Source organism: Lissotriton helveticus, chromosome 8 (genome assembly GCF_964261635.1).
Source record: "Lissotriton helveticus chromosome 8, aLisHel1.1, whole genome shotgun sequence".
Classification (NCBI taxonomy): domain Eukaryota; kingdom Metazoa; phylum Chordata; class Amphibia; order Caudata; family Salamandridae; genus Lissotriton; species Lissotriton helveticus.
The window spans coordinates 1338170703-1338193532 of record NC_136069.1 but is presented as its reverse complement, the minus strand read 5'-3'; the positions used below and the strand labels follow the sequence as shown (position 1 = coordinate 1338193532).

The following is a 22830-nucleotide window of genomic DNA, read 5'->3' as shown; positions in this document are numbered from 1 at the left end:
TCTACCCAGGGAGATTCTACTGAGACTCCCCTGGTCAGTGTTGACCCTCCACAGGTCACTTCAAGATAGGCAGCTCTCAGTTTCCAGGAGATGAGACAGATCTGTGTCTCCAGGAAACTGAAGCAGGGGTCTAACCCCACCATTCCCTTTCTGATAGGTCTCTTAGAGACATATGATGCCAGAAAGCTTTCTCAGTTACATGAGAACATGCCAGCCTTAGAGGGAACCTCTGGGGATCCAGACCTCCCCAACACTGATTCAGCAGTTGAGGAGGGGGATCAGGAGCAACTCTCTGGGGATGAGGTAGACAAAGGTCTTGAGGTAGTCAGAAGGCTAACTAGGACCAACTTAGACTTACTTGGGCTAGGATCTGGGGGACCCCCAGTACTAACCCGAAGTGGGCCTAACCTTGGAGTTAGGAGAGATAGATCTCTTTCTAGGGACTCCAATAGATCTCTGCACTCTAATGCCTCTTCTCAGGGGAGAAGGAATCCTCCACAGAGGAGATTCACTTCCCCTCAGAGAAGGGAGCATGAAGCTAGGATGAGACAAGCTGAACTGAGGATTGAAAGGGAAGAACTTGCCCTGGCCAAAGAGAAGCTTGCCTTTGCTAGAGAGCAGCAGATAAGTGGGTTAGCACCCACTGGTGGCAGCAATCTCCCAAGAGATAGAGAGAAGGGTTTAGATACTAAACACCTGACTAAAATAGTGCCCCCCTTTAAGCAAGGGGATGATATCCAGAAATGGATGGCTGCTCTGGAGAGGGCCTGCACTGTGCAGGGCATTCCCCAGAGTCAGTGGGCAGCTATACTGTGGCTCTCCTTTGATGGTAAAGGTAGAGATAAGCTCCTCACTACAAGAGTGGAGGATGCTAACAATTACCAGGTCCTGAAGAATACACTGGTTGATGGGTTTGGTTTAACCACTGAGCAGTACAGGTTGCTGTTCAGAGACACCCAGAAAACTCAGTCTCAGGACTGGTCTGATTTTGTGGATTGTGCCACTAAGGCTTTGGAGGGCTGGTTGCTGGGTAGCAAGGTTACAGATTACACAGGATTGTATAATCTAATGATGAGAGAACAAATTTTGAACAATTGTCAGAACCAGTTGCTGCACCAGCACCTTGTTGATTCAGATCTGACCTCTCCCCAAGAATTGGGAAAGAAGGCAGACAAATGGGTCAGGACAAGGATCAAGCAGAACCAGAACCAGAACCAGGGTGGTCAGAAGAAAGCAGATCAGAAGGGTAATGTTAAGAATGAGCAAAATGACCAGAAGTCTTCACCAGGTCCCCAACAAACCAAAGAGGGTGGGGGTCAGGCTTCCCAGAAGAAGAAGACTCAAGAAGGCCAGTCAAAAAGGTGGTGCCAGTACTGCAAAAGTAAATCTCACTGGTTTAGTGAGTGCACCAAAAGAGGAGGACAAACTCCTGCCACTACAGCTCCTAAAGCAACTGCACCCCCTAGTACAGTCAGTAGTGGTAGTGTCCCTCCCAAGGCATTAGTTGGGTTAACCTTGGGTACTGAGGGGTCTGACAACTTAGTTGGCACACTCACTCAGGCTGTCCTTGTCTGTACAGGGGATATGGATATGTCCCCTGAAATAAGTCCCAATACTTTGGGCAAATACAGGCAGACACCTTTGATAAATGGCAAAATGGCTCAGGCCTATAGGGACACTTGTGCCAGTGTCACCATGGTGACACCTAACTTTGTGGACCCTGGACAGATCATGCCAGGTACTGATTTCCTGGTGACCAATGCCAGCAATGTCACTACTAGTCATAGTGTGGCAATTGTGGCTTTCTCCTGGGGTGGAGTGAAGGGACAAAAGAAAGTTGTAGTCAGTTCAGACCTCCCAGTTGATTGTTTGTTGGGCAATGATTTGGAGTCATCACAATGGTCAGAAGTGGAGCAGAGGACTCACATGGAGATGTTAGGCTTGCCAGCACATGTGCTTGCTGTGACTAGGTCACAGGCCAGAAAATGCCCCACTGAACAGGTGCTGGATCCTGAAATTATGGACCAGACACCTTCCAAGAAGAAGAGCAGTAAGGGTAAGGCTTTGCCTTCCCCCTTGCCCCAGGTTGAGGATCAAGTCTCTGAGGAGGCTGATCTGGAAGAGCTGAGGGAAACTGAGCCTAAAGAGCTTGAACTTGATCAAGTTGAGTTTCTGGGCTCAGGGGGACCCTCCAGAGCAGACCTGGGGAAGGAACAGTTGAGCTGCCCTTCCCTTGAACCCCTCAGACAGCAGGCTGCTGCTGAGGCTGCAGGGAATGCCACAGGTGCCCACAGGGTATACTGGGAAGATGGACTCCTGTACTCTGAGTCAAGAGACCCCAAGCCTGGTGCAACCAGGAGGCTGGTCATCCCCTTGTCTCTGAGAGGTTTCCTTCTCACCTTGGCCCATGAGATTCCCCTTGCAGGTCACTTAGGTCAGACAAAGACTTGGGACAGGCTTGTCTCACACTTTCACTGGCCCCATATGAATGAGAATACCAAGGAGTTTTGTCGCTCCTGTGTCACTTGCCAAGCCAGTGGTAAGTCAGGTGGCACAACAAAGGCCCCCCTCATACCACTACCTGTGGTGGGGGTTCCCTTTGAAAGAGTGGGGATTGACATTGTTGGTCCAATGGAACCCCAGACAGCATCAGGACACAAGTTTATACTGGTGGTGGTGGACCATGCCACCAGGTATCCTGAGGCTATTCCCCTTAGGACCACTACAGCCCCTGTAGTGGCAAGAGCCCTAGTTGGAGTGTTCTCCAGAGTGGGTTTCCCTAAGGAGGTCGTTTCTGACAGAGGTACAAACTTCATGTCAGGATATCTGACTGCCATGTGGAAAGAGTGTGGTGTGAACTACAAGTTCACCACACCCTATCATCCACAATGCAATGGGCTTGTTGAGAGATTCAACAGGACCCTGAAAGGGATGATTCATGGACTACCTGAACCTCTTAGGAGAAGATGGGATGTCCTGATCCCCTGCCTCTTGTTTGCTTACAGAGAGGTCCCACAGAAGGGGGTTGGCTACAGCCCTTTTGAGCTTCTGTATGGGCATCCTGTAAGAGGACCCCTGTGTTTGGTGAAGGAAGGATGGGAGAGACCTCTCAAAAAGCCTGCAACCAACATAGTGGACTATGTACTTGGTCTCCGCTCCAGGATGGCTGAGTATATGGAAAAGGCATCTAAAAACCTTGAGGCCAGCCAGGAACTTCAAAAAGCTTGGCATGACCAAAAGGCTGTACTGACTGTGTACCAGCCAGGACAGAAGGTGTGGGTGCTGGAGCCAGTGGCCCCAGCAGCTCTGAAAGACAAATGGTCTGGGCCCCACACCATCATTGAGCAAAAGGGAGAGGTTACCTACTTGGTGGACCTTGGAACTCCCAGGAGCCCTCTCAGAGTGCTCCATGTTAACAGGCTCAAGGCATATGTTGACAGGAAGGACATGAGCTTGCTCATGGCCACAGATGAGGGACAGGAGGAAGAGAGTGACCCTCTCCCAGACCTGCTCACTCAGAATCCTGATGATGGGTCAGTTGATGGTGTTGTCTTTTGTGGCAGCCTCACTGAACATCAGCAACAGGATTGCAGGCAAGTTCTGCAATCCTTCAGACATATGTTCTCTCTGACACCCAGCCAAACTGATTGGTGTACCCATGAGGTTGACACTGGAGACAGTCTGCCTGTCAAGAGTAAAATCTACAGACAGCCTGATCATGTTAGAGACTGCATCAAAACTGAAGTGCAGAAAATGTTGGAACTGGGAGTCATTGAGCCCTCAGATAGCCCTTGGGCTAGCCCAGTAGTTCTAGTGCCAAAGCCTCACACCCAGGGTGGTAAGAGAGAGATGAGGTTTTGCGTAGACTACAGAGGCCTCAATGCAGTCACTAAGACTGATGCCCACCCAATACCAAGAGCAGATGAGCTTATAGATAGATTGGCTTCTGCCAACTTCTTAACCACATTTGATTTGACAGCTGGGTATTGGCAAATCAGGTTAGCTGAGGAAGCCAAACCCAAGACAGCATTTTCTACCCCTGGAGGGCATTATCAATTTGTGGTAATGCCCTTTGGACTGAAAAATGCACCTGCCACCTTCCAAAGGTTGGTGAATCAAGTCCTCACTGGGCTGGATGACTTCTGTGCAGCATATCTGGACGATATTGCTGTCTTTAGCTCCACCTGGGAGGATCACCTGGTCCACCTGAGGAAAGTGTTAGAGGCCCTGCAAAAGGCAGGCCTCACTATCAAGGCCACAAAGTGCCAGATAGGGCAGACACAGGTTGTATACCTGGGCCACCTTGTAGGTGGAGGCCAGGTTCAGCCACTGGAGAGTAAGATACAGGCCATCAAGGACTGGACTCCTCCAATCACCCAGACTCAGGTTCGAGCTTTCTTGGGCCTGACTGGGTACTATAGGAAGTTTGTCAGAAATTATGGGTCCATAGTGACCCCCCTTAATGACCTGACAAGCAAGAAGATGCCAAAGAAAGTTCAGTGGACAGCAAGCTGTCAGAAAGCATTCAATGACCTAAAGCAGGCCATGTGCACAGCACCTATCCTCAAGAGTCCAGATTACTCCAAGCCATTCATTGTCCAAACAGATGCTTCTGAGTTGGGTGTGGGAGCTGTTCTGTCTCAACTAAATTTTGATGGTAATGATCAGCCTATTGCTTTCATTAGTAGAAGGTTGACACCCAGAGAGAAAAATTGGTCAGCTATTGAGAGGGAGGCCTTTGCTGTGGTCTGGGCCCTGAAGAAGCTGAGGGCCTACTTGTTTGGCACTCACTTCACCATTCAGACAGACCATAAGCCCCTCTTGTGGCTAAATCAGATGAAGGGTGAAAACCCCAAACTGCTTAGGTGGTCCATTTCCCTACAGGGGATGGATTTTACAGTGGAGCATAGACCTGGGACTGATCACAGCAATGCTGATGGGCTCTCCAGGTATTTCCACTTAGAGCAAGAAGACTCACCTGGTCAAGGTTAGTTTATTGTCCCAAAGTTTGGGGGGGGGGTCATGTAGGAGAGTAGGGTCTGCAATCCTATGATCACCCAGATTTTTTGCTTTTTGCTGCACTGGTTTACGACTTTCCCTGGCTGTGGGCCTGCTAATCAGACCCACAGCCTAGCTGTTCTCTCTATCCAAATTGTACTCAGGTACTGAATTGGCACTGGGCCCTCTCCAAGTCCCTGTACCCAGGGCTGAGGTGCACCCAGAAGTCTCCCAGGGGCTGAAGCATGTATTGTGCCACCCCTGGATTGACTAACTAAAACTGACACAACTGGCTGCACGACAGCTGGGGCAAGGTGGTGTACTCACCCTTTGCTTTAGATATAGTATACCTATATCTAACCCTAAAATGGACACACAGATCTCCTATCAGTCACTCCTATGGCAGGCCTTAACAATCCTGAAGGCAGAGTGCTTGGAATCGTGTGAGATGGTGCTCTGGCATGAGCTGAGCCTGTCTGCGGCTTTCGGGATCCATCCCTTAGCCGTTTCCATGATATCGCATACCATATACTCTTAAGTGCATTATAATCCTCGCGGTTAAATGCCAACTCTGGTATCGCTTTATCAAAACATGTCGAGTAAGGTGTCATACGAATTGGAATACTAACCCCTCGCCAATTCTGGCGACGGGGTTAGCATTCCACCCTTCTAGAGGGACACGACATGCATGTAACCTATAACCCGGTTAAAAGTCAGACAGAGCCTTAGCATCCACAAAATGGATGCTGCCACCGAGACACAAGTCTGCCCTCCTGCTGCTGGGAGTCCTCCCAGAGCAGGAGATAAGGACAAAGGGTTTCCTGCCAGGGGCGGTGCCAGCACCGTCCCAGACAGGGTTTTGTGTATTGTAGGTAGGCAGGGCTTAAGAGGAAGGTGACTGCACGTGGCACCCCGGTGCTCACTGTGCATAGGCTGGCTGGAACCAGTTCCAGGGCCACTCCAGACCCTGTGCTGGGGAAAAGCCCGCCAAGGAAGTGGGTGTAACCACCCCCCTCCTAGTCCCACCCATAGGGCAGGACTTAGTCGCGTGCCAGCCCCTTTTTACAGGATAAAGGTAGAGACTGGCCCCCTTCCAAATCAGATCATCTTTGAATCCTGAAACTACTTTCCACGAAAGGAACTCAAGACTTCTTCCTAAGATTTCTCCCTTGTGACTAAGGAGTAGTCACCCTGCATCCGCAGGCACCATCTTAAGAACACTGCGGTCTGCTGCAAGTCTCTCCTCCGGATCAAGACTGCCCAGCTCGACGAGAACCGGCTTCCCTGGCACCTCTGACCTCTACCTGCATCATCAGTCACGCTGAGATTCGTGGGTGTGACGAGACCTCGAGGGACCGGCCATCTTCAAGACTGCACGACTTCTTTCCAGCAAGCCCGCCGAGTGAATTCCTGGTGAGTGCTTTGGGGTCCGAGAAGCCCCCACCCTGAGCAGCTCCAGCACCGAAGTGCAGCCCCCCAGCATCTCCACGATCTGCGTGGGGCCCTTCTGCTTTTTGCTGCTCACCGCGTTGTTTGGCTACTAGCCCGCTGGCTTGTGGCCTTCCTAACGACGCCCGACGACATTTCTGCTGCTGGTCTGGTTGCTCCAGACTGGCCCTTGCTTCCCTCCATCGGAGAAGTACCCTGGACCCTCCTGGTCCGCCCAAGACGCCATTTTAGGTCCACCGCGTGGGCCTTGCATTTGCCAAGACTTGTTGCCCAATCCTGGGTCCAGCGACGTCGACAGCAAGAACCTTCGTGGGACAGCTCGCACCTCCATCCTGGTCGCCGACAACGCCTCCTGGTCCGAGAGACTGCAGAGCCCAGCAGCGCCCACTCACCTGACTGCGGTGACTTCGCCCGGTGCCATCCTGGTGCCCACTTAATCACTGGCTAGTGATTCAAGAACTTGGTCCCCTCTGCTTTCAGGTTTTCTTCTTCCTTGATCCAGGCTTGGATCCATCGAACTTTCCTTCACTGGTCGCCTGCCAGCAACTTCTTCCTTCCAGGCTCCTGGTCCGGCAACGAGATCCCCGACGTCTTTTCAGACCTATGCAGCTGCAGCCCCTGGGCTAGGTAACTTCGGCACTCCGGTGTCCCAGCATAGCCTCACTATCCAAGGGTCAGGATCCACTGTCGTTTTCTCCCTACCAGGTCGGGTTCGCCCGTGAACACTAACTTTGTGAATTCTAGCTTCCATAGACTTTGTCCCGCATCCCGCGTGAGAGTGCACACTCTGCACCCGAGTCCCCTGGGCCTCCTAGTAGTAATCTAACGATTCCCTAGTCCAGTCCTAGCGATTCCAAAGCCTATTAGAACTGTTACTTACCTGCTAGTAATTCGCATTCCACTTTTAAAGTATATGGTTTTTCGTGCCCCTCGGGCATTTGTGTATAACGTGCTAACTTAAGTATTTTCGTAAGAGTTTTGTTGTGTGCTTAGCTCCCTGTCTCATAAAGAGCCAGGGTAGTCTTGTTATAAATAAATACACTGTTTATTTTCATAACAACTTGTGTGGTGTCCTTTCACTGGGTGTTCAAGGGGTAATGTGATGGTAAAACAGCTGGCTTAACACGCCCTCTAGAGTCTTAGCCTTAGACTGCTCGTATCCATGCTACTAGGATAGCTGGTCTATAAGGTTGACTTACAACCAATCATCAATAAGGGTTGTTTGGACTGATATATAGTGATCACTAGAATAGTGAACACTGCACATCAGGCCAACTTCTCACAGCCCCTTAGTGTTGACCTGGAGATAAATACTATCTCTCTCTCCCCTGTGGAGTGACCGGGGATAAACAATATCTGTCTAATGGTTCGGTCTAAAAAAAATAGACTGATTTGCATATAGCTGTGTCCCTACTGAGGTGACATGGTGTGCAAACTAACAATGGATTGGAATGCGGCCCGAGTAATTACCAGAGGCTGGGATTAATTCAAGCATTCCATCCATCACTTTTTTGTATGCTTTAGTGAAATTGTTACTAGGGCATGACTTTGTTCTCTCTCTTTCACAAATAAAGCAGTTACTTTGACAATAAACAAGTTAACTATTGAGGGTTAGCTAAATGACAAGACAATCAAGGCTTCACTGAAAAATGTTTCCTACAAATGCCTTAGTGAAGAGATTTGGGAGATATTACAAACACTGAATGTATAATCCCACCCTACTATACTTGAATTAATTTCAATGCTGTAAAATGCATTGGTCCTGCTTTTGCAAGCATTCCTCTTTCGTTTTGCACTTCCCTCCTCTTCCCACACCATACATACTTAATGAGTAGGAACTTATAAAGCACACCGACGCCATAGCTTTCTGGCTCTAAATGATCAATGGTCGTATTAATAAACCCAAAGCAGTGGATACATTATTGATTAAAGAGCAACGTTTTCAGCTACTTTCAATTCCTCTGGTAGTTTCTCATTCCTTAGTGGATTCTTATGGTTCTACTTGTAATGGGTTGGATTTTCCACACTCCTGGAATAGACAGTATCGATAAGTCCTAGGGAGAGGAAAATACGGCCCATTTACAGGCCAATCATTTTCCTTAATATTGTCACATGAAGATTTCGGCTGTTTTCAGCAGCTGAAATTTCCTGGTGAAAGTAAGGATCTGAGCGGTGTTCCCTTGGATCTAATAACTCCAATGGGGCCTGAACTGCTGTTAACAGTCCCATCGGAAAGAACAGGCCACTGTTAATGAGGGCCTAAGTGTGATAATCAAAGATCCAACCTTATACCAAAAAGCTTTTTATCATTTTTACAAAAACAAACATATGTCATATTAACTTGGGTAAAATGATATATATAAACGGTGGTATGACACCAACAGATGTAATGTTTTTATTTCCAAGGTTTAAAACATTTAATCACCATGAAACTTGTGACACTTCTGCGCATCGGCTGCTTCCACCGCTGTCTCTGTGCATGTGTTTTTGGATTTTCTTTCAAAGTACCAGCTTTTCTCCTCATCAAAAGTCATAAAGAGCAGAATAAACTCCCTGGCGTCCAAAGGCCTGTTGTCAAACTTATCAAGTGTCCCATTTCTACAGATCAAAAGGGGACCGATTAGCCCTGAATGGATATCTTTTTCCTGCAAAACAGACAATTAACAAATTCAGTTAAGAAAGGGGAACATAACTGAACTCTGTAAAAGGGGCATTATTATGCTTTCTGAATGTTCGTATAGGATTTTACGTTTAACATTTGTTGATAACACAGGGTGATTACATCTGGTCCCAAAAAAGCTCATGTCGTACCCAAATGAAATAGAGAGGGGCCTTTGGGCCAGCTTGCTTCAGCCATATTTTGCTTTGGATCAGCCTCTTCAACCAACACTTGATGAAAGTGTCATTCACATTGTAGATCAGCACACAGGAGCATGTTCCCATTACTATCATTGCACTGGATATTGTGTGAATTATTCTGCAAATAGAGGGCTCACCTTGAATTACATGGACAGTGAAATATCCAAGCACTGCAACGGAGGTGCCTGCTTTTATCTATGCCACACAACACCTAACTTTACACCTATTCCTTCTCTGGCTCCTTTCCCTAATGCTACTCTTATCCGTACTCCAATTCCTACTATCCCAAACCTCTTTCCCATCCCTAATCCTAGTCCCACACATATCCTATTCGCATCCCCCACCTTCTGCAACTCCTACCTGTACTACTAGCTCTAACTCCCATTCCTACCCTTACTATTACCCAAATGTATACTCCTAATTTTTGCCTTTTACTTATACCTATTCTTACTTACACCTTTATTTCTAATTACTTCTAATCCCACTCCTGTTTAATTCAATTTATACTGTGTTTGAGAGGACCACTGGGTATTTGTGGCTGCGCTTAAATAGAGAGGCAGAAGTTTAGGAGGGGAGGAGTGGACAGCCACTGAATGACAGCCCACACTGTCTTGTATAGCCCTAGAGTCCAGCCCTTTAGCATCTGGGAGAGAGCGAAAATTGATATTTAGATCACTCTTGCACTCTCACCAGCTCTCAAAGAGATGTCCGGGGTGCAATAGAGGGGTGGAAGAACAGCTGTCAGAAAGGAAATGCTTCCGTCTCGCTTGCGGCGTCCCTGGAATTTTATTTAACCCTGCTGGGAAATGCTGGTCGTCTGAGGATTTTTAGGTCTCGCATAGACAGCGCTTGCGCTGACTCTTCAAAACATTTTGTTTAATGTTAGTGGGTTTGGAGCCACCCTCCCATTACTTATCATTGATGGGCTTCAAAGCCACTCTCGATTGCTTGCTTCCTGCTGGTCAGGTCTGTGGTAGGCACTTTCCTCTTCTTGCATGTGGCCCTCCCCTAGAACATGGCCTAAGTACTTGTGCCCTTACACTACTCACACTGTTGGCACCTATTGTTTTCTTTTTGTTGAGCCACTCTACAGAGTGCATCTTTCCTAGTTGGCTCTGTTGTTTGCTTGTTCCCCCTCCCTCCATCCCTTTGCCATGACCCTTACCCTTGTTTATTTAGCTTTCACCACTGTTTGCAACTGCATCTGGGCTCCATCCTTATTATGTTTTTAATAGTTTTTTTATTTGCCTGTGTTTATGTGTTTAGGAGGTGATTGTGAGGGGACCTTGCACATGGTTGTTCATTCTTAGCTCAAGCACACTAGTTATCACATTAAGGGGACTGCTTGCCTGTTATACACACACTCTGTTGCATTACATTTTCTTTGAGATAAGGAAATGTGCTTCCAATGCTCTCTTCAATTGCAATGTTAAGTGGAAATCTCTCATTTGTCTTTTTTGCAGGATGTTTATGGTTTACCCAGTTTCAAAGTCCACTGATCTGCAAATAACGAGACCCAGCATTGCTCTGTGTTGTGTTATGTGCAGAGCTGTGGGCTTTGAAACTGGGAAACCTCATTCAAGTCCCAGAAGTGCCACAACTTCTTGCGACTATGATGCAAATGAGCGAATGTGGACATGTGGAAAAAAGAATAATCCAGCCCCCTGTACATTGCATGTGAAAGCAGTATGGGAAGTCCATTTTCTTATCTCAAACTAAAGGAACCTTTCATGTGAGGGCATGCTTATGTACCATTATTCCACCTCAGACAATGCCGCCTTTGATTTGTTAAGTTAGGCAGCTTTAAACAATATTTGTAGCTGCATCTCAACCACAGCCTACGTTTTACTCCCCTCATACAACCATGCCTTTAAATTCTTTTGTTAGACAGCTTTAAACAATAGTTGTGACTGCAAAATCACGGGAAGTGTGTTAGGTACATCGGAAAATTTTACCCTTCACTTATTTTAGCTTATGAGTGTCCAAAAAGCGACCAAGAAGGCAACATATACATTTAGCTTCAAATGTATCTTTATTTCACCTCAGACAGTGCTGCCTTTCATTTGTTAAGTTAAAAAGCTTTAAACAATATTTGACACTGCACCTCAACCACAAGCTACGTTTTATTCCCCTCAAATAATGCTGTCTTTCAATTATTTTGTTAGACAGCTTTAAACAATAGTTGTGACTGCAAAAACAAAGGATGTGTGTAAGGTACAGGCGAAAATGTTACCCTTCATTTATTTTAGCTTATGGGTGTCCAAAAAGCGACAAAGGGGAAAACGTTTACATTCAGCTTTACATTTATCTTTATCTTTATTCTATTTTGGACAATGCTGCCTTTCATTCGTTAAGTTTGACAGCTTTAAACAATATTTACCACTGCACCCACAGTCTAAGTTCTATTATAAACTTTACTGTGCCAAAAACAAGCTTCAAGTACATAGTTTGCTGTGCTTTTAAAAACAAATAGCATTAATTCTTAGCTCATACACAAGGTATCACATTTGGGGAAAAGCTTGCCTGTTATACACACACACACTGTCGCATTTGGGTTCCTTTGTGATTTAAAAATGTGATTCCCACCTCTCTTCACTTGCAATGTTATAAGGGAAATGTCATTCTTCTTTTTCACATATGTGAGTTAACTAATTTGCACCATTTCCATCAATCTAAAATAAACAATTTCATAAATTAAAATTAAAGAGTCCTTCCCACTAAAAACTACACGTATTTACTATCACATTTCCCATTATCCACCGTACTTATAAACTACCACTTACCATCCGATTCTCTATATTAAGCACTGCCAACCCCATATAAAAATGTAGTGTTCAGTATATCATAATACTGTTTTAAGACAACCTTTGTTTGTGTTGCTACTTCCCTTCCATTTCACATCTTAACTCAAAACTCATACCATCCCTCACGTGTTATTAAATAACTAAAGAATAATGGCCGTTTCATAGCAATTAAGAATAAAACTTTAAACATACAGTACAACCACAGTGCTAAACCAATAGACCTATTGGGGTTGCCGATGTTTGTTTTTACCTGGTGTGATGCCACCTCATTAGCCTCTATTAATTTTCTATCTTATCGGAAAGGCAATCTCACACTAATCCAGTGGCAGTGTTCAGTGAGTCGGGGATAGAAAGTGAAAGTTGCTTTCTGACTTGGTCAGTGCTTCTACCTGTTATATCCTCCAGTTTGTTTAAATTGATATTCAAAAATGTATCGTACAGCTAATCAGAACTATTATAGATATAACAAATAACACTTAATCCTGGTTTTCATACAAAAGTTAAATGTTAGTTTCTCTCACAGACACGAATGACAAATCATTATCTATTAGCAGAAAAGAGAATTTTATAGCATAGTGTATAAATCAAAGTACATAACCGGTCAGTTAAGTGTTGTTCTCACTTAAACAGAGATGTAAGCTTCTTTGAAAATTTTCAGCCCACGCTGAATGGTTCTTCAGAGCAGATACAAAGCAATGTCTACCTCTGCTGATGCACATTTCAGTGGTTCACAGTGGCTCATGCGCACTTTTGTGGAGGTACTTGTTATTGACGTGCATGTGGTTCCATCATTGTACGGTGCAGATCTCTACACAAGCAGTCTCCATGAAAGGCAGCATAATCAATTTCAGCTAACAGTAGGTGGTAACATGTATCTGCCAGCAGTGCGCGGTGCTGTGTGCAAAAGGTACTAAGGTATGTAGGTAAGGAAAATAATGGTACACTTTCGCTTTTATGAAAGCAAGGTGCTTGCAATGGTCCCCATTTCATTCAGTCATATGGCGAAGTATTAATTGGAAAGTACTCTCTCCAGTTTAGAAGTCTCTAAATAACAATTGTTGCCTTTTACTAGTTTACAACAAAAAAACATAAGGGATGCCTTATCAGTGTTTATGGCTCACCTGTTGCTAGAACAGTAGCCATTAAGGATAGTAAGAGATGTCTGAAGACCAGCCACTGCTTGATCCAATAGGTCAATATCATCAGTTTATTGGCTCAGGGATAAAAAACTACCACCCAACTTTTGGGAGAAAAAACTAGCTCTCTCAAATCAGCTAGGCATAGGTTAAAGAGTAGCGGTGTCAGTGCTTAATTTGAGCAGGTGCTTTCAGGTGCTCAGCACCTGTATTTCTTTAACAGGGCCAGGGCTACAATTTCTGAACCTGCAGGTGGTGGTCTCAATATTAATTGTTCAATTCAAAATAAAAAGAATAACATACATTGCATGGTGACTGGCTGGTAAATGTTCCTAGGCAGGCCGGCATTCGCCTGTCCAGGCAGGCATGATTGTGTATCACCATGTTAGTGATGATGTCATCAGGCTGATCACAAATCCAAGAAGTCATCAACAAACTATGGCTTGCATTCAATTTCCCTAGTCTGCTGCACTCAGCCACTGCCTGAGCCTAAACCTCCCATTGAATAATGGTAGCTGAGGGCTGGTTCATGCCAGAGTTTAGGCAAGGAAGCTGCAAGAGCGCATTTGGAACTTGGGAGTGAGGGCTCTTGAGGAAGAATAAATTAAAGTAAGTGTGGACTTTCCACTTGTTGCGTAGCTAGAGTAGCATATCCGGCAGCCCTACATTGCTGCTATCCTCAATGTGCTTGATGCAGCTGTGGCCCAACACAACTTTTGTGCACCATGGCGTTACCAGTAGAATCTGGGCACTGCACCCCAGCATTGTAAGCGTGAGTGAGTCCAGTAGACACCACAGCCATACTTACCGGCATTGGCGGCATTACTGCTGGGGGCAATGCCTGTGCTGTAGCAGGCAGGATCACAGCAAGCTGAGCAGTGGATGCCGATGCCATCGCCAAACCTGGTCCTACTAATTACAGGCAGCACTAGCAGTGACATGACCTGCTGTGCTTAAGTAGCCGCCTGTTCCGCAATAAACCCAGTCATACCACACTGACTAATATATGCAAAAAAGCATTTTCATTTTGTTTTTGCACTCAGTGTAGGTAAGAAAGTAAAACACGTAATCTTCCGCTTCATTAGGAATGACAACAGGAAAACGCAGAGTTCAAAATAGCAGGGACATGTACAGGCTGACGACAGGTGTCACAGGCAGCCAAGTAGAAGAAAAGGAGGAGAGCAAATCAGATACAAAGAGAAAGCAGCCATGATGTGAAGAAGAGAGCATTAAGAAGAGAGAAGATAGAATGAATGGATGTGGAGTACAGAACAGAGGAAAAAAAGCAGACAAATGATAAAATGGAGACACAGCTAATCACTGCTAGAGAGTGATAGTAAAGAGCCAAGATCGAGGGGAGAGAGAGCAGAGCATGGATAAAAGTGAAGAGAAAAAAGGGCAGGGCTAAAATGAATAGAGGGCAAATCAGAAATACAGGGTGTGACAAAAGTGATAGAAAACAATTAGAGAGGTGAGAGGATAGATTCTTAGAGCAAAGACTTAGGGGACAGACAACAGAACAAGGTTAGAAGATAGAGACTGAGGTAGTGAGTGTTGAAAGTGGGGCTTATCAGAGGAAGACGTGAGTGGTGGCCTCCTTGGCAAAATTTTCAGCACCTGCACTTCTTTTTTTACAAATTAAGCACTGGCAGTGCTAACACACAAGCTTGTTTTAACGCTCTCTTCTTGAAGATTTCCTTTGTGACAGAAGAAGCCGCAAGTTTTATTTCAGCCCAAGTATTGGTGTACTATGCTATTTCCAACCAGAGTAGAGCAGACCGAATACCCCACCCTGCTAGTTTTGACTACAAAAAATATATGTTGATATAATCAAATGCTTCACTGAAGTCAATGAGTGACGTATATACTGAAGCTCATTTAGAGTTTACTGTTTTGTTAATTAACACTAAGATTGTAATCACATTATTTTTTATGTTTAAAACCTGCTTTGGAATGGAATATGGAATATGGAATAATGTTAAGCTCGCTTACGCACTGTTCCAATTCATAAAGCAACAACTTGGTGAAGCATTTGCCATCAACAAATAATAAAGCTATAGGGCAGTAATTAGTGGGCTAACATAGAGTCTATTTTGTGGATGGAAAATAGTATTGAACCTCTCCAACAATCTGGTACTTTCCTGTCAAAAAGTAGCTTAAAAGTGGTGTTGCTAAAACAAAGCAAAGAGGATCCCTGCAAACAGATATACCAGCAGGTTCAGGGGGAATATATCAATATACAATGTACAAAACAAATCCTGCCTGGTAATCAAATATAGACAAAGTATAAGATACATTATTCTTTACTTTGTCTGTGTTTGATTAGCAGGCAGGGCTTTTTATGTTTGTATATTAAAAGAGCTGTCAACCAATCGTCCCAGGCCTCGGGAAGCTCCCTGAAGACAAATCCAGGGGGTCATTGAGTTCCGTGGCACAGTTGATCTTAAAAGTCATACTAATTTTAATAACACAATCTTTAATAATTTACATAACTCATGTTGTTAATATCCTGAAGTTGGTAAGGTGGAAACGCTTTTTCAGAGATGTATAAAGATGTAATATAACTGTTCCATGGATGATGAGCTATGCTGTTGTTGCCTTGTCATCGATTTGAACTGATTTATTTAAGACCAGATTTTTTTTTTACTAATTGCAAGCAACCCAGGCCACTATTTTTCATTGGCCCTACATTGTTGCTGAACAGGCTGCCTTCTTAAATGAATACTTCATGGATCATACTTCCTTAACAATGTATAGATTTGTACTTCATCTATTTAATCTTTTAGTCATTGTAATGTATTGCCCTCTTAATTATGCACAGTTCACCATTATATTGTTTTGCTTGGTGCTCTTACAGTGAAATATCTCCGTCACTGCTGCAAAAGCGTCTGGTTTTTTGGTCCAGTACATTTTCTAAAAGTGAGCTAACTATAATATTGCATTGTTTCTCACACTAGTTAACAGTACTTGGAAAGCCCCCCCTTTCTAAGTCCATACTAGCTTGTCTCTCAATCACCTTAGAAGAAGAGTTCTTTTATGAATGTCAATTTAGTCAGTTTCAGTTACTCTGCTCACACTGTTTGGACAACTTGAGCCACAGGGATAATACGCGTTACTGTACAAGAAAGTTCAAATGTTTGTGGGAAATAGTAACTTCTGTATGGATAAGAATTTTAAAAATTTTAACATAATGAAACAAATCTACAGTACTTTATGTATAATCAAGGACATCATATATATGCATGGACGTGTGTGTAAACTGGCCAATCATGCTCAGAAAGCACATTCTTGGTGCATAGTCTCAAACCTTGAGAGAGCAACCAGCAAAGTCATATCTAAATTATCTCTCCTTTGCCCGGGTCTGTTGCAAGATGGAATATTCCACTGCAGATTGTTGTTAATAAATCCTAAACCCATCAACAGATTCACTGTTGCAGAACAAGTTGCCAGTTATAACCACACAGATATGTTCATGCTAAGATCGTAACTACTAAATCACCTCAATAAGGTGGAAAGCACAAGCTTGTTATTTACAGAGGCCACATTGAGATAATCACCTTGGTTTTTAAAATTGGGTCTAAAAAGGAGTTGCCTATCTTGAAATGAAATGAAATGAAAAGCAATTTTTATAGCGCAACTAAGCCCGATGGGCGTCAAGGCGCATAACCAAACAATACCAGCTATCAGAGTATACTCCTATTGTGGGTAGGCCTTGACGAAACACCAGGTCTTAAGCGCTTTCTTAAAAGAAGACAGAGAAGGTTGCATCTTAATCTCATGGGGCAGCAAGTTCCATAGTTTGGGGGCTACAATGGAAAAAGCTCTATTTCCCCAGCGTACCCTTTTTGCACGTGGAACAACCAACAGATTCATCTCTGAGGATCTCAAAGATCTACAAGGCTGGTAACGGGTCAACAAGGCACCAAGAGGATCAGAAGGGCCATCTGTCAGAGCTCGATAGGCTAGGCATAGGATCTTAAACGAGATCCTCATATGAATAGGGAGCCAATGAAGGCTCTTTCTAGCCATCGTGGCAGATGAAACATTGGGGAGTGCCAGAACAAAGCGAGCAGCCGCATTTTGAACGACCTGAAGTCGCTGTATGAGTCCCTTGTTGGAGTCTGCATAAAGCGCATTACAGTAGTCCAACCTAGAACTCACCAATGCCACTGCCACCTGCTTACGTGCTGAAGGAGAGAGATAGTGAAGGATCCTCTTAAGAATCTTTAACACCCCCCAGCAGGTGGCAACCGTACGGTTGACCTGCAAAGACATAGACAAGGAGGTGTCAAAAATTACGCCAAGGTTTCTGGCAGACTGGGAAGGAGATGGACAGGTTCCCAGCGAGGACGGCCACCACTCATCAGACCAAATATCCTGGTCTTTGCCAAAGACCAGGATCTCAGTTTTGTCGCCATTCAACTTCAGGAAAATCTGAAGCATCCAGTCAGAGACTGTCTGCATACAGATCCTGAAGTTGGTGGCAGATGTTGACACTGAGTGGGCCAATGACACCATGATTTGAGTGTCATCGGCGTATGCCACCAATTCCATCCCCTGAGATTTTACTAGCCTTGCAAGGGGGGCGACATAAATGTTGAATAGGGTCGGACTAAGAGCCGACCCTTGTGGCACCCCACACTGCAAGGACATAGCAGGGGAGAGAAATCCACCAAGCTTGACTCTCTGCTCTCTATGCTGTAAAAAGGAGTGCAGAAGATTCAGAGCCATACCGGAGATCCCTGCCTCCCTCAGCCGAGATGTAAGAGTCGAGGGAGACAGGGTATCAAACGCCGCAGAGAGGTCTAAAAGTACCAACACTGTGGTTTGGCCACCGTCCACCTTCATACGGATGTTATTAGCCACCATAGTCAGAGCTGTTTCAGTACTGTGTGCTTTTCGGAATCCATGCTGGTCTAAAATAGGTCTAACATTTTTCAACTGTTCCGGATCCAGCGTGGACTTCTTAAGTAGAGGCTTCACTATCGCCCTCTTCCATACTATGGGGAAGGTTCCTTGGGTTATAGCGCCATTCATGACTTCTAAAAGCGGCGGGAGCAGTATAGATCTGCATTCCTTCAGTATCTTCAAAGGGCAGGGGTCAAGAGGAGATGAGGATTTAGTCCTATCAAGTAACAGCTCAAGTCCTTCCAGAGTAAGTAACGGAAAGTCCGTTAAACTATTAGAGTGGTCTCTAGTCCAAACTTCTAAATTGATCAGGGTTTGGAGAGAGGAGTCGCCTAAGAGCTTTCTTTGGATTTCCAACGCGAGATAGATGTCCTCAATTTTCTTATGGAAAAACTCTGATATGTTGTTACAGAGCTCCTGTGAGCCCACAACAGGATCAGGAACCTGTAGGGAGCAGAGGGAGTCAACTATCTTAAAAAGCTCCCTAGAGGAGGTAAGAGAAGTAGTGAGATTCGAGAAGTACTGCTGTTTTTCCCTAATGACACTAGATTTATAGTCAGTTAACAGACCCTTATGTACTTCCCTTTCAATGGGATCCCACGCTTTCCTCCATTTTCTTTCCTGTCTTCTACAACCTTGTCGTAGAAGTCTTAGTGATTCCGTATACCACGGAGCAGTGGGCTTACGGCGAGCCGAATATCTAACGGATGGGGGAGCCAACTCATCGACCGCCTTGGTGATAGAATCAGAAAGCAGTACAGCTGCTTCCTCCACAACTCCCGAGGAAGAGCAGCTATACTTCTTTATATATGGCTCAAGGGCATCATTAGTGATATTCTTGAAACTTCTTTTCGGCCCTCTAGTAGTGGAGGATGCATCAGACGTTACTTCCAGAGGGTGGACCATCAGGAGTGGGATCGCCAGATGATCCGACCAAACAAGAGGCACCGGAGTGTCGACAGACAGTCTTTCGTCATTGGTGAAGACTCCGTCCAAAATGTGGCCCGCCAGGTGAGTCGAGTTGTTGACAAGCTGAATACACTCACAGGCTGCCAGTGTGTCCACCAACCTGATGGTGTCGGGATCCCTTAGATTATCCAAATGAAAGTTAAAATCCCCCAGAATGGACAGATGGGAATTGCCAAAATAGGGTTCCAGGATTCTAAGAAGATCTTCAGTAAAAGTGGCTCTGGAACCAGGGGGCCTATACAGAAGGATTCCTGAAAAGGAAACCGAGGGAGTACACAGAATAGAAAAGTGTAAAGCCTCAAAAGGATCCGAGGCTGTGGACAAAGATTTAACCGTGCACGGCAAAGCGGATTTGCAAACAATAGCCAATCCACCCCCTCTGCGTTTGGGTCTGTCTTGTCGAAACAGATTATAACCCTCTGGGATGGCCATCAATAGGCCATGGCCAGAAGACTCAGAAGCCCATGTTTCTGTGACAAGCATCCATTCCGGTTGCCTGTCTACCACGAACTCATGAAATGCAATATTGTTTTTAATAAGGGACCTGGCATTGATCAGAAAACCCTTCTTTATCGATGAGTTCTTAGAAGAGAGAGAATGGTCTCTAATAGCCACTTTAAGAGATATAGGGGGTAGGATCACTGATTTACAAGTGTGACAGCGAGAAGAGTGCATGATGCCTTCAGGAGAACATTTATGAGTGCAGGGTAAACAGGGGGCCTTTAACATAAAAAAGTCAGAAAAAGAATATTAGTGAATTCCCAATGGTCGCATAGGAGAGAGTCCAGCGTCCAGCCCGTCCTCAGTGTGGACGGGCGCAGACGGGCTGAACTCTGGCGTAACTCCGGCGACAGTCCGGCGTCCCCGCTGCGCGTGACCGCTGCGCGTCAGCGTGACCTCCATTTAAAGCCTTCTAGCGTCCTTCTGACGACTAGAACGCCCGCTGTCCCCACGTTCACCCAAGATGTCCGCCAAGACCGGGACAAACACCGGGGAAAGGGTCCGCCACAACAATCTTAAATTGTATCTGGAGTAAAAATGGAAATTAAACCCCCAACTTCTCAGCTTATAAATGTAGATATGCTGCTACATGTGCAAGGAGCCCTCACCTTGCATCCCTATTTTTGTGTACTTCTCAGATATAATAAAAACATGCCTACATTCTACTAATGGTACCTCTTCTAATGCCTATGTTTCTTGAAAATAGAAGTTGGCAAAGCTCTTAACAACATAACTAACCATCAAATACAATCTGATGTGTTCCTCCAATGGTCTGAAAGCATTGGGGCAATACACATTATTGGTGACAGAAGAGGTTTTCAGACAACAGTTCTGGGCTCTAGAACAGTTTTTATTTTCCTGTCACAACCAATGAAGCGACTAGGCAGGACCAATCAATTTCTTTTGCATTAGGTGTATTGACCTTCCATTTATGACATTTTTCTTACTCCCACACAATAAATACTTAAAGTTGAATCAATAATGCATTGCATTTGGACAGTTAGCATTTAGTTGTGTAGGTGTGCTAGGTTATATTGATTTCTCAGTGCTATGGGAGGTGGAGAGCGGTGAGCAATTCAAGAGGACTGAGGGATAACATTCTACAGGCCATTTTAATACTCATATTACCTATTCCCTGAAATGGTCTATATGCTTATAGACCAAATCGGCTATAGTTCTAGTATCACAGGTAACTTATGTTGTTTCTTTGGTGTTAGAGCTGCAAGTTAATTTAAAGGAGACAGTGACAATGTTGTTAGAGCTAAGATGGGGTTGTGGTTCGAGTCCCTTTAGCAGACGTATGATTTTGCCCCAACTTAATTGGGTCTAAGCTCCCTTTAGACAAAGCTTTGGGTTTTAAAAGGATTTTACTTTTATAGACAGTTAGGAGGTTTGTAGAGTTTGTAAAGATTTAGATACAGAAGCAGCTCTGAAATTCTCAAATTGGCTGACTGCTGTACTATGTAACTACAAGTTCTGTGACACTTACATTAGTGTCACTTGTGTGCTAGAGCTAACCAGATTTGTGGTTTCAATCTTCAGCAAAGGAGAGGGTGTTTTCAAATATTGAAATTAAATTGTTGATCTTTCTTTAGAGAGTTTTGTTACCAGTTTGACTGTATTCAAATATCAGCAACAAATGCCTTGTGTTGGTTAAAAGTGAATTTGTTAGTGCTTAGGGGTTAACATGCATGGATCCATGGGTCCCCTGAGCTGCATGTGCCATTTCTAGATTTGCAGGCAGCACGGAGTTCCCATCTTTTCCATAGCCTATGTTTCCATATCTCATACCCCACACAAACCCAATTCTGAATGCTAACATCAACCCCAAATGTTGACATGACCATAGCCCTTCAAGCAACATCAACTCTACCTATAATCCTATTTCCAGTCCTAACACTAACACTAGAATGTGGAAAACCAGTAATAATGTCAACATGTTTTCAATGTTAATAAAGAGTTTTCATATTCCCTTTTATTCATTTTATTTTCCTCACAGGATCTCATTATGGGTTGCCCTTTCATACCGATAAGTCTGGTAACTCCTGTTACTGGTCAATGTGGAATTACTCCGTCTACAGATTTAGCATGGAATCCCATGTTTTTCACATGTTCGAACCAGGGAAAATCTTTGGGAGAAAAAGTGGGGGAAAGGAGCAATTATCAAAGCAATCGGATGCGCAATAAACAGCCCCCCTAGTAATTGCATATTTCTAAGGGGACCCTCGGGGTACAGCTTGCTACCTATGGGGATGGACTTAACGGATGACTTTTCAGGGCACTCAATGATTTCCCATTATATTTTTTCATTAACATATAGTAGCAGATGCAAACTCAGAGTAATGGGTGAATTATCATATAATCACATGCCATTAGTGTGGATATGGCACCTTAGCAGATAAGCATGGATGGTGCAAACACTGAATCCAAAACAGGGGACAGGAACTTCCAAGAACTGCCCGCTGCGAAATGGCTGAGCTAAAACGAGGACTTGACCGTCAAGGGACCCTTCCTTGTTTACTCCCATAAAATTAAAGTTGAAATAAATTAAATTCCTACCTATAGTTGTTAAATATTGGTATAGTTACAATGATGAGTCACAAACGTTTGCAAATAGTCTTTCACTTAAAATATTAGTGTAGCTGTGTTAATGACTTAGAGTCATCAAAATGAGTAGGGCAATTTTAAGACATTATGACAACATAGTAGGTTTGAGCACAATCATATCTTTCCTCTTTGTTCAAAAATAAATTTCTAGTAAAAAAATGTATTGCTATAATGATGTTTGTAAAAGCTTCTATATATGTATGGCACAACTGAAGAATTGACATATTTTTTGTGAGAAATCCATTGAAATGTATGTTCCTGATTAATTTTAGCAGTACAAGTTATTTATATATTCAGACTCCCAGTTCTTGGTTCCGTCTAAGTCACTTACTTTGAGGGTATTTCTACGTCTACACTGATATGTTCATGCCTACCCTTGGCAAGAAGGCATAAGTCCTATAAGCAATGCAGGAACAAATACCTACAGATCATTCATGGTTAATATGAAAGTGCCTCAGGTATTCTCACTGTTAGATCTGGGGGTCTCTAGTTGGCAATGGTTATCACCTTTGTCCAAATAGGGACCATTACTTCTAAGTCAGGACAAGGGGATTACTCTCCTTAATAACCCCTGCTCACCCCCTTGGTAGCTTGGCACG

At 44.4% G+C, this 22830-nt stretch overlaps 1 protein-coding gene across 1 annotated transcript in view; it reads right to left on the bottom strand.

Moving 5' to 3' along the window:
• Positions 1–22830, bottom strand: part of F5 (coagulation factor V) — a 711267-nt gene that overhangs the window by 172907 nt on the left and 515530 nt on the right. The window contains exon 16 of the mRNA XM_078658317.1: positions 8873–9092. Coding sequence (XP_078514443.1) covers positions 8873–9092 — 220 coding nt within the window. The remainder of the gene's footprint in view (positions 1–8872; positions 9093–22830) is intronic.